The 12,139-nt window shown below is 41.9% G+C and overlaps 2 protein-coding genes across 5 annotated transcripts in view; one reads left to right on the top strand and one right to left on the bottom strand.

Moving 5' to 3' along the window:
• DNAH1 (dynein axonemal heavy chain 1) overlaps nucleotides 1–12,139 on the top strand; it is a 118,660-nt gene that overhangs the window by 82,539 nt on the left and 23,982 nt on the right. For all 4 annotated transcript variants that reach the window (XM_081900180.1, XM_081900181.1, XM_081900183.1 and 1 more), the window contains 5 exons: nucleotides 619–827; nucleotides 1,521–1,692; nucleotides 2,003–2,194; nucleotides 3,970–4,080; nucleotides 5,387–5,572. In XM_081900180.1, coding sequence (XP_081756306.1) covers nucleotides 619–827; nucleotides 1,521–1,692; nucleotides 2,003–2,194; nucleotides 3,970–4,080; nucleotides 5,387–5,572 — 870 coding nt within the window. The remainder of the gene's footprint in view (nucleotides 1–618; nucleotides 828–1,520; nucleotides 1,693–2,002; nucleotides 2,195–3,969; nucleotides 4,081–5,386; nucleotides 5,573–12,139) is intronic.
• On the bottom strand, nucleotides 6,958–11,584 carry LOC309363815 (HAUS augmin-like complex subunit 3). The gene is made up of 4 exons (XM_081900289.1): nucleotides 10,271–11,584; nucleotides 8,823–9,265; nucleotides 8,058–8,274; nucleotides 6,958–7,793 (listed from the first exon to the last, which is right to left on the bottom strand). The coding sequence occupies exons 1-4, from the start codon at nucleotides 11,492–11,494 to the stop codon at nucleotides 7,578–7,580; spliced, it is 2,100 nt and encodes a 699-aa protein (XP_081756415.1). The 5' UTR covers nucleotides 11,495–11,584; the 3' UTR covers nucleotides 6,958–7,577.

The following is a 12,139-nucleotide window of genomic DNA, read 5'->3' as shown; positions in this document are numbered from 1 at the left end:
GAAAACATTGCTAATAATGAGCGAAATAACACATTAGAATGCGTAGAACGGCATAAGTATTGGGTGGAGGAAAGGGAGAAAATTCTCATTACAAGCAATATCTAATAGGTGTCAATGCCTTCTAGTAGCAATAAGTGTACCATTGGAGGGGAATTTGCATTTTCCCAGGTACAAAATACAGCCCAACTAGTATTGGAGAGATTTAATGTCTCTAAAACAGATGTTTAGGGTTGATGGATGGTAAGTGGATTACAAGCAACAGATAGGAAGTGCATATTTATTGTCTTAAGAATGAAATGCCTAGAAAAGTGATCAGAGTTTAGGAGTGGATCCAAAAGATGGGTCTCAAATGTTAGTCTAATTTCTGAATTACTACTTCACATTAACAAAGTAGGGGTTTCGCACTATTCTCTCTCTAATGCAGATCTCATCCCATCAGTTAGGCTATTTCTCATTATTTACACAACCAGTGTTCTCACTGTGACTTACATTTCAGTGATTTTCAATAGGAAAATCTAAGTCACAAAGACGAGATCTTTAGTGGGTAAGTAGATGAGGTTAAAATGAAAGGCACAACATTATTACTGCCGATAGAAGCCTTTTAATTTTTTTCTTTAGATTAAAAGTGAGTCCTTTCTTGAGGATATCAACAACCTGCTGAATTCAGGAGACATACCCAACCTGTATGCCCTGGATGAACAGGACCAGATTATGACCACTATGAAACCATTAGTGCAGGACCAGGGGCTTCAGCCTACCAAGGCCAACCTGATGGCTGCGTACACAGGGAGAGTACGCAGCAATATCCACACAGTCCTATGCATGAGGTATGAGCTAGCCTAGTCCATTGGGCTAAATGGTGAAGGGGGTCTCTCCAAGCTCCCAAGAGCTTTCCTTACTATCAGTGGTGATCCATGCTACAGGGGGCTGGAATATAGCAGGAATGGGATCCTTCAGATATTGTTGCTTTTTTTCTTCACTCCTATTTTCCGCACCCTTGAGGTTTGATGTGACTTTTTCAATTATATTTCGGCTAATAGTCTTATAGCTGTGCTATAAATCTTCAAAATAAATATCACTGCATTTTGAACTCTGTATCCATAGGAGCCATGAAGTTGTGTTGCCCACAATTCTTAGACGGATCAAAGTGTTCACTTACAAAGCATAGTGCCTATTCCTTCAGGAATAACGGCACATACCATAGTTACAGCCTTTAGTTCCAATCCACATGTAGAAGAGATCTATAGGGCACCTAATTTGAATGTCAACATTTGGGATGATTGCCTTGTGGAAACATTAATGAGTATAAAGGCTTTGCTGGTGAAGTGGGAATTCCCCATCCCCAGTGGTTTAGTGTAATATATTAGTATAAATTTTAATTGTGGTTTTCTGAATGTGCCTAGCATGGCCTTTGCTGTTAAAAGAATTCCCTGCAGTACATCCCAACTAGAAATATTTGCCTTAGTTGAAGTCTATTCTAATAAGGTTTTCTCGTTCTTTACTGCTTCCTCGTTCTCCAGTCCTATTGGAGAGGTATTCCGAGCACGGCTCAGACAGTTCCCATCTCTGGTGAACTGCTGTACCATTGACTGGTTTAATGAGTGGCCTGCAGAAGCCCTGGAGTCTGTTGCTGCTTCCTTTTTCAATGAGATCCCAGATACTGATGCCACCCCTGAAATTATACAGGGAATGGTAAGTGACCTCTCTTAAACATGCTCACAACCTCTGATTTTACATATGTGCAAGGAGAAACATTCAATTATTAGATAGCTGCTCTCTTTTTTATGTTTCGTTATTAGAATTCATATTGTATGAGTCCCTGCTAGTGTTTCGAATAGCTGTCACTTCTCCAATTGGTCCCTATGTTTCAAGGAAATACTCATTTCATAAATGTTAGCATTCCACATTTCGTGCATCTTGCATGTAGCACATTTCATAGTCATTCTCTGCCTTCTTTCTGTTGAGAAACCTTTTTCCAACGTCTGTTTCCTCCCCCTTATAGATTGAGATGTGTGTAGAAATCCATCAGAGCGTAGCACTTAAGTGCAAGGTGTATCTGGCAGAATTGGCAAGGCATAATTATGTCACTCCCAAAAGCTACCTGGAGCTGCTCGGCATCTTCACCACCTTGATAGGTGCAAAAAAGCAGGAGCTCAAAGTTGCCAAAACCAGGATGAAGAGTGGATTGGACAAGGTGAGTTGCTTCAGTCTTGGGGTTCTATCACATATGCTGAAGACCAATTTCTCCTTTTCAGCAAAGCACATCATGAAAGGTTCCCTCCACCACCACACACTAATAAGTTTGGAATATCAGCTTGGGCCTGATGTATAGTGTGTCACTGTGCTGATTACTTTCAAAAGCATTGTCATTGCTTGTGAAAGTCAATGTTTGGAAGCCTCCTGTATAGAAACTATCAAAATTAGGTAAAAAGTGGTCTGGGATAATTGGAGTTGTAGTTCTGTAACATCTGGAGGGCCACAGGCTCCCCATCTCTGAGATGCATAGTATTCAAGTCTTGGTGGTCATCTACCAAATAGCTGTTCAAACTGTCAGAGTTACTAATTCGTGCTAAGAAGACAGTGATATATACATGCAAGGTTCCAGCTTTTATGTACAGGGCAATAACATCCAAAGTGGTTAGTTTATGATAAGTTATTTAGTGGACATTCCTTTCAAACTTGTTGGTCCATATGGGTTTGGAATTCCAACAGAAACCTGTTGATTGGCTGAAGGGAATATTACACCAGGCTCAGGACTGTAGGAAGATCAGTCTTCAGTAAGTTCAGTGAGGGAATTCAGAAGGAAGCCTAGAGAGAGAACCCGAAGCTGCCCCAGCTGGCAGCTGATGAAGAGAGGTCAACATGGAAGGCTCTAGAAAGATGCTCAACACAGAGGGTGCCTGTATGACTATAACTGGAATAACAGCATGCATCACATTAAACACTACCAAAATAAGACTAAAGAATTATTTAACATGTAAAAAAAATAAATCAGAAAAACACCCAGAATAAAATCCAGCAGAATAAAATATCTGAAAAACACTCAGAATAAAATTCAGCATGTAGCCTTCTTATTTTAAGACAGCGATCAGATCAATTAACATGCATCTTCCAAAAAGCCTACAGATATGTTTTTCTTGCTGACTGAAAACTGATTTGCCTAATTATATTTATTTATTTAAGGTAAATGCTATGTCAATGGTGTTAATTACCTCGAATCATTATACACCCAAATATCATTAGTAAAAGTCAATGTATCTGTATTGGGGGTGAGCAAAGACTTGCCTTACCCAAACTGGTGCCCTCTAGATATTGCTGAACCCTCAACTCCCATCAGCTTCTGAGAGTTGAAGGGCACCAACTTGGGAAGGCTGGCATAGACTCTTTTCTTCACTGTGTAAATGTGTAAGGCTATAAAAGAGAGAGAGAAGGAATGAAGATAAAGCCACATATATTGATGTTCTTTTTTCCTTTACTGAGTGCAGTTCACCCTGGTCTTATGTGAAACTGAGACTTTTAGTAGCACATTATACTTTATATTTTAAAAAAACAAAACCCACAACCTGAAACAAGCTTTGGGCATTTTGTGCTACTCTTAGGAAATGCTGCCAGTTTTCATGCAGAAAAGTGGCAGCATTGAATAACAACAAAGAAAAAGCAATGGTAAAATAATGTTTTAAAACATCGCTGGGCCAAGTAAAAGTTAAGCAGTTTTAATACCATTGATTTTGGTGGGGGAATTGAGCACCTTCATAGAACTCTGACACTGAATTAACTGTGGCTTGGACTGGATTGTGCTCTAGAATAGAAGAGACTTTCCAGTGGAGCCCAGATAAACAACAGGTTGTCTTTTCAAGCAGCTTGAAGCTACTTCTGAGGTTTTTCCTTTACTATCTGTACTGTTTTCAGATTATTTTCCTCTTCGCTAGACACGTTCAATATGAGAATGACTTTCCCCTCCATTTCTAGCTTTTGCGAACTGCAGAAGATGTAGCAAAAATGCAGGAAGAGCTAGAATTAGCACGCCCCCTGCTGGCTGAGGCTGCCCAAGACACACTGGTAACCATGGAACAGATACAGGTATGCAGTGGGCCTTCAGACACTGTTGCAAAAAAGACTGATGGTGCCCTGGTAAAACAAGAAGGGGAAAGAACCTGATCATTGGACTTTGTGCTGATACTTTGCCTTGTTAGCTTTAATCTGGAGAAAGAGAGGCCCATATTGCATCTCTGCCTTGTTTTCACACAATACAAGTCCTACAATTAAAATACAGTGGTACCTCAGGTTACATACGCTTCAGGTTACAGACTCCGCTAACCCAGAAATAGTGCTTCAGGTTAAGAACTTTGCTTCAGGATGAGAACAGTAATTGTGCTCCAGTGGCGCAGCAGTAGCAGGAGGCCCCATTAGCTAAAGTGGTGCTTCAGGTTAAGAACACTTTCAGGTTAAGTACGGACCTCCGGAACGAATTAAGTACTTAACCCAAGGTGCCACTGTAATGGGGCAACATTTGCCACAAGGACAGAAAACTTTTGTTGTTCTTTACTGCAAAAGGGGGTGCCATTTGGGTTTGTTCTTTTGGCTCCAAAATGGCATGACCTGGCCTTTATACTAAACTCCAAATATTTAACCTTGCTATGTGAGGTGTGATGCTTATTTCAGACAATCATGTTCATAAGAAGGGCAATCTCTTTATCTTTAGCCATGCATGCACAATAAAGAACTTGAATCTACCATATACTACTTCCCAAGTGAGACAGGTAACCAAACATTGCAGACTATCATTCTGTATCAGCAGTGTTCCTGTTCAGAGTTCTGGTCAGCCATATCTGCTCCTGGCTCTTTTGAAAAAAGCATGCCCCTTGGGTGGTTGTTGTTGTTGTTGTTATGCTAGAATGTTTTTATGCTTTGGCAAACAATGACCTCTTTAACACATCGTGGTAAACCATAATTAATAGTTTACTGTGAATACACTAATCTTGCCTGCTTTTTTCCTTCCTGCAAGTGAGCAGGAGGAAAACAAACAAACCCCTGACATAAAGTTTCATCTGAATTAGTGCTCATGGTTTGCTTTACTCCAAACAAACATTGATCTGTTGTCAAAGTTTTCCTTTGGCTTAATGTGGGCTTGGGGCTTTTTTTCGGGGCTGGGGTGGGGAGTGAAACAAGCCACAATCCTGTATTCAGATGTAATCCTAAAACAATTGTTGTGGTTTGTCCCCCCCCCCCCCCGTGTGCTAGTGAGAGCCATGTTAACTATGGTAAACCGTTAACTATGGTTTACCATGGCAGGCAGACTGGGTCTCTGACTGATGCAGAAACGGTGCTTCTAATCTAGCCAGTCCTGAAAGCATTCATGATTCCAAATACCTTTGTGCTGCTGCAGGTAGACACAGCTGTTGCAGAAGAAACACGGAATGCTGTGCAGGCAGAGGAAATGAAAGCCAAAGTCAAAGCTCAGACCGCTCAGGCTATTGCTGATGACGCACAGAAGGACCTGGCAGAAGCCCTGCCTGCCCTGGATGCTGCCCTTGCCAGCTTGAGGAACCTCAACAAAAATGATGTTACAGAGGTAACAGAGTTGAGAAAGAATAGCTTTTAACAATATTTTCAACAAGAATACTAGTTATACCGCCTGTGCTTTACCATGGATACAGGTTCAATAGTAACACCCCCTAAACACCCCACCCATTCTGATTTTCAAACTTGTTTTCCTTGTAAGTGAGTTGTAGCAGCTTATTCCCTTTGATGGCTGTCCCTGAAGAAGAAGAATCTAATCCTTTTCAGCCAAAGGTATGTAGTGCCATATGTAGGTCATATCCAGCGTGCACACTCTCTCACCCACATCCCAGCCATCACATACACAGACATGCAGATGCATATACACAGATCAAACATTGTTCCTCACTCATCAAATGATAAATCTGATGAGGAGGGATGAAAAGCAGTCTGCACCTGCCGGAGAGGCTGAAACGATGGGTATCAGCATCCCTCTACCACCTTAACACTTTGGACTCAAATGGCTCTATAGCAATGTTACCATCTGGCTTCATTTCACTAAATGAGAAGAGTAAGGGAAGTAAAAGCATAGTTCACATCACACAGCACAACCCTGTTTGTGTCATTTCAGAAGTTAGTCCTATTGAATTCAAAGGCCAACTCCCTTTTGAATAGACTATTGAGCCACTGCAAAGCTTCCTAGCTGGAAAGAATATTGACAGCTGCTGAATACAAACAGAAAATTAGTGCTACAGATCCTTGTCTCGTTTTCTGTTCACTGACATTTGAAGGTACATGCTGGGTTACTACCTACTATTATTTGGCACTTGCAGAAAATTTAGAAGGCCTATTGTCAATTATGTTCCCCCAGTTCAAGGACTGTTCCAAGAGTTGGGTTTATTTAGCCAGCTGTCAATTTGACTGATGTTGTAGTCAGTGCCTAGAGATGATCTTAAGAGTAGAGTCATATGCTCTAGATGTGTATTTTTGCTACGCATGTGAAGACTTATTGTTAGTTGGTGCCCACCCCGGCACGTAGCTCATCTGTATTGTCAGGTGGCAGCAGCAAGTCACCAAAAGAAATGTATAGGTGTATTCAGATATGTGCAATATTTTTTACTATGTCTTAAATGCATAGTGGAAAATGCAGTTATATTGAGCTACTGGTGTATGAAAAGAGAGCCCCTCCATAACCTTTCTTCAGAATTCTGGAAACAAAATTATATTGTAACTTATGATAAAATGTGTGGATCCTGTTGCCAATGAAATTATCTAAAAATAGGCTTCTATAATAAGTGATTGTGACCAGTTTCCACCAGGATTCTGCAATGCCTGTCACCATATCCTATTTGAAAGGTAAAGGGAGAATGTGTTTCAATAATTATATTGCAACATCAGCATGTTTCTAGGCTAGTTGGTATGGCCCTTTGCCTAAACAAATAGTTAAAATTAAAGTGAACATTACTTTTATTAGCATATTTCAGTGAGTTGTTTTCAATATAAAACAAGCAACATGCCTGAAACTGGTACACATTATATTTTCAACCATGGAGCTTCTTGTATTACCACAATTTAAGACAGCAAAAAATGGACCCTGACCATTGAACAAAACATTCTTGATTGTGCAGCCATGTTCTTCTTTCATCACAGTTTTTTTTGAATAACATCAGTAATTGAGATAGAAAAATAGGTAGACAATAAATATGCAGGCAAGCAGAAAAGGGCAGCGCCCCATCTTAGAAGTATGCACTGTAGCTTTTAGTTTTAACCAACATCTCAGCCCACCCATCCATCACTACTTCCATCACTTTACTCAGACGCTGAAGGGAAAAAACAGACTGTAGTTTAAGAGCCTTTTTTACCAAGTCATTGTAGGGAAGAAACGCTGTATATGGAATTACCGGTAGGTCCAAATCTGTCTATTTTACAAAGAGAACATAGCAATGTAAGCTTTCATGAACAGGATTCTCCCTAAGGAGACTTTCCACTCAGTCTAGATGACGATAAGATGTGAGTACCTTCAAGCAAGCTGGAGGACTATTTTCTACTGAACTACTCTCATGTGACTATACCGACACCTAAGAAAATGCCAAGGTCTGTTTCTCAGCATCTTGCACCAGCTCCTTCAGCTGTTCTGGGTTAGTGAAGAAATGCATGTAGAGGCTGCGCTCAGTTTGCTGAAAGTGACTCCGCAGGGATTTTTGCTTGGCCTTCACATCACTCAAGGTGTCCATTAGCATTTGGTAGAGTTTGGCTTGTGTGGTGTAAAGCTGCTCCAGAGGTTCTTCTAGTCCCTGTAGAAAACAGGTGTCAAAACAAATAGGGGTTCAGAAGCAGCAGCACATATTTCTCCAATTTTTCATCATTTAGAAGTTTCACAGGGAGGGAAGTTTGCTACTTAAGGAGGACCAGGAGTCCCAAGAGTACAACACTTAATGGTGTAGCAAAAGCAAAGATCATTGTGTGCCGTTAATTTGGTCTATTCTTGTGATTATCAATAGATAATATAGCAAGAAAAAGAAGATTCACACACATGATGGGCTACAGCTTTTGCTTACCTGAGCACGAAGCATTAGCTGGTTGCAGTCACCATACATCAAACAGTGAAGTACCTCATTGTCAGACTCCAGTTTAGGAAGCTGAGAGTGTGGTGTGGCCAGCTGCACTTTGAGCATCCTGAGCTCCTGGCATAACCGGGAGCCCCAGCCTGCCAAGGCCCCATAGGCATGGAAGAGTTGCTTATCTTGACTGTGCCTGTTTAGCATCTCCCACAGCCTAAGGAGGAAAGGGATACATAAGACGCATCCATCAGTTAGAAGCTTTGAGAAATTGTATCCATGACAGTTCTTGGCCTTGTACCAGTGAGAAAAGCAAGAGATTCATATACTTTGAAAATGGCTGCGCTATAGATGACTAGAGTGACTATAGAATTGTGCTGGGATGCTATCTCGTTTCTTGTTGATCTGCTGCTGTGAGAGAATTTTGAGTATTTGAAAGACTCAACCCGAGTTAGACTTGATGCTTGTTTAGCTGAATTAACAATTAGGAGATTATCTGTTAATTCATCTCAAAGTGGTTTAAATGTCCTGCATTAATGACTATGGCTCTTTTCCAACATTCATTCAAGTGTGCTGCATAAAAGAAATGGTCGAGAAGGTCCTAGCGTATTTTATCTTCAATAGGTTATGCTTCATTTTAGTCACATACCAGCTTATTTTTGTTTTCTAACGAGCCCCATTTCTACCCTAAGGAAGTATTTCCTTGTTTCTAACACTTGCAGCCATTTGATACCTTTCCCCTGCCATAGCTCTTCTGATCTTTACCTTAACATGGTGAGATCACTGGGGTCTATCAGAGTCCGCGGGCATTGCTTAATGGAGAATCTTGAATCCTCAAAGCAGGCTTGCCATTCCTGTAATTTAGCATGTGATTCATTCGAGGTAGCCACCATCCCCTCCAGTTGGGTCTTCATCTGTTGCAGATTCTTCTGCTCATGCATCAGCAAGAGCCACAGCAGCTCCAAATGGCTCCACTGGACCATCATTTGGTCAGCAGCTTGTTCTTGCATCGATAAGAGATGACCAAGTCTCCTGGTTTCCAAAGTGAGTTCTCCACATACTACAGGCAAGCGAAGGAGGCTGGCACTGGTCTGGAGCAAAGGGACAAGTTTTTTGGTTTTTGCCTGTCTAACCTCCCTTTGGAGGATACACAACTGCTCGTGGAAAGTGGCTCTACGAAGATACAGTTCTCCTTTCTCTTCCTCCACCTGTAGAAGAGAAGGACATTAAATTTCACATTCCCCTGCAGTTCTTGAAGGCCTCTACGAACTTTGCAAGAAAAACCACCAGTTTTGTTGGCAAGTATTCTCCTAACCCAGTAACTCAGAAAACTGAGAATAATGCAGAACACAATACAAATAGCTTAGGACTAGATTGGTCCAGAGGACCTGTTAAGTTCTGATTTTCTGATATCGAATGATTATATCAGCTTTCTTTATAAAGCTTAGCAGTCAGGAGTCCATAAAGTGGGAGATAAAAATTTACTCAAAACATGAGGCAAAAGTATTATTTTTGTCTGTGTTTGCAGCATCGTTAATACATAATATACAGCTTACATATAAATAAGATGTCACTTAAATATGAACATTGCAAGGGGGGTTTTGCTGTCACCCCAATCTATTAGTTTTTTACTTCATGGTTGAGAACATGTTGGATACAGACTTTAAGTGAAAAACTGCATGTTGCTTTTACTTTTCTCTCCTTCCCTGCCCCACTTCCTAATGTTTCTTTTATTTTCATTCATCTCCAGCAAGGGATTTCTTTGTTGCTCTAGAGAAACTGCTTTCACCACCACCACCACCACCACCACTCATTTGTTTCCTCTTCGCCAGAAGCATGTCCCTTATCCCAAACCTGCCAGTTTCAGCCTTCAGGAATGTCCTCTATTTCCACAAAATTTTAATGTACACGGGTTGGCTCTTGGTGGATGGATACAGTCAGAGGTGGAAAGAATCAAACACCAGCTCTGATGAATGCAGAGCCAAGCAGGGGCTTGCGTGACAAAAAGAGTGCATTCACTACAGGTGAAAAATGTCTAGTGGTTCAAACCCATTCACCAAGTGCAACAGGTGAATTAGAGTCTCACTCTTTTATTATTCGTATCTCTCTCTCTCAATGCATTTCTGTGTTGCAGAAACTATTGTATTACAAGTGCTTACAGTACTGTCATGTACTAAACCCTGTTTGTTTAAGCCAGGAAGCTAGTGACCTACCTTGTTCTCTTTAGCAGCCTTGAGGGCCTTTCCTGCCCATTTCAAGGTATATGAAATTCCTTTAATGTTTGCAGAGGTCACAAGTGCCTTTCCCTGACTGCACATGTAAGCCAATGCCATGCGCTCCAGTTCTTCCTGATAGCTGCTCAGCTTGTCATCTTTGGTATGCTCCATTTCAGCAGCTTCTCCCCGCATCTTCAACCCTCCTTGACAACCATCCTGAATGGTTCTGAAGTTCTCACTTTCCATTCGGTCCGTTTCTTGCAGCAGAGCTTTACAAGTAAACTCTGGTTCATTCTTATTGCCCAGCTGCCCCTTGGGGAGAACTTGGCTTTTCAGCATGTCATATGTCGTTTTGTGACCTTCAGAATCATCACTGCAGATTGTACTCTTACTATCTAGCAGCACTTTCTGAGCTCGTCTTTCCATAGACCCTGTATCCAGTTTTCCCCAAGAGTCTCCCTGCCCCCTTTTCACCAGAACTGTTTGATCAGCTTCCACATCGCTGACAACATCTGGCAAGACCTTTGGTGAGAATCCCAATAAAGCCTTTGAGACTTTTTCTTCCAATTCAAGGCAACGTTCCAGGTCCGCTGCTGCCATTGAGGCTTCCTGCCGCTTGCTTGCAGGCTTCCTGTGCCATTGCATCAGCTCCTTTACTTTTTTACAGGCTTGGCTGAGAGCATCATTGCTCTGAAAGTTCTCTGGCTCTAGCCGCAGGTGTGCCTTCTTCAGCTCCCGGCTTGCTTTCTCTTTCTTCTCAGCTGAATGACAGAGCTCCCGCTTCAAGCTGGCTAGACGAATTTGGAGCTTGGTGCGCCGCATTACCCGACAGGCGCATTGGCTCTTCAGCATCTGCACCTCTTGTTCAAGTGTCTCGAGAGGCAAGGTGTCATTCTCCTGCATAGCACACCTGAGCTGAGAGGCTTGGCGGCAGGTCTTCAACACCTGTTCCAGTGCTTCACCTTCCAGAACAGGCTTCCCGGAAATGACCAGTTTCTCATAGGCCTCCAGTTCTGTAGAACTGGATACATTCTCCTCCCCCACTATGTTGCAGAAAGACTCAAGAAACTGTTCTGTCTCAGGACAATCAAAGAGCCAGTCAAAGTCTTTCTCCTGAAGATCATCTGCCTTGGGATAAACAAATTTCAGGGTCTCCACAAACTCACTTCCTCTGTCAACTGTATCCAGGAGGAAAACTCTGGAGCGTCTCCGTGAGAGCATGTTCTGGTTCTTCGAACCCTGGAGGGAGCAGATGCAATTTGCTTATCAAAATGCAGGGAGGTCTCCCTTGTGCCTACCTATGCCATCATTGCACAAGTAAGACGTTTAATAGAGGTGTGCACCAACCATAAGATTTTGACTTGTATCTTCCGCTTTGGGAAGCAGCCCAGTCTTTTTTGGAGTCACTCCATCTTTCCAGCTTGACTCATTTTTGGGGGGGATCAAATTCATTCTACTAAAAACAAAGCTCTGCTTTTCCTACATTCAGTAATGGAAAATCTAAACGTGGCTATAATTTTTTCTCATCTCACAGAATTTGATGAAATTTGCAGATATAGGAGCCCTACTAGGGTTGATTAAGTCTGCCAAATTGTATGCAGATACATCCCGGGGGTGGGGTGGGGGTTTGTACAAAGAGCCTGTTACCCAGCAAAGAACCCACGCAAGTAAGTAGACAGGCTTCTCCCTCCAACTCACAGAGAGATCGTTGGGGGATACAGAATCTTTCCCCTGGGAAAGAATGCAGCACTCATTTTGAAAAGCAGCATGGGGGGCACTCAATTCTACAGAGGAACTTGGGACTTTAAGGAGTCTCCAGTCAGTCTGATTCAAGCATGTGAAAATCTTACCCAAATCACCCCTATT

This window comes from Podarcis melisellensis, assembly GCF_964234715.1.
Source record: "Podarcis melisellensis genome assembly, chromosome: 2".
In the NCBI taxonomy this organism is placed as follows: Eukaryota; Metazoa; Chordata; class Lepidosauria; order Squamata; family Lacertidae; genus Podarcis; species Podarcis melisellensis.
The sequence above is the reverse complement of the archived record's forward strand: the minus strand, read 5'-3'. Positions and strand labels throughout refer to the sequence as shown.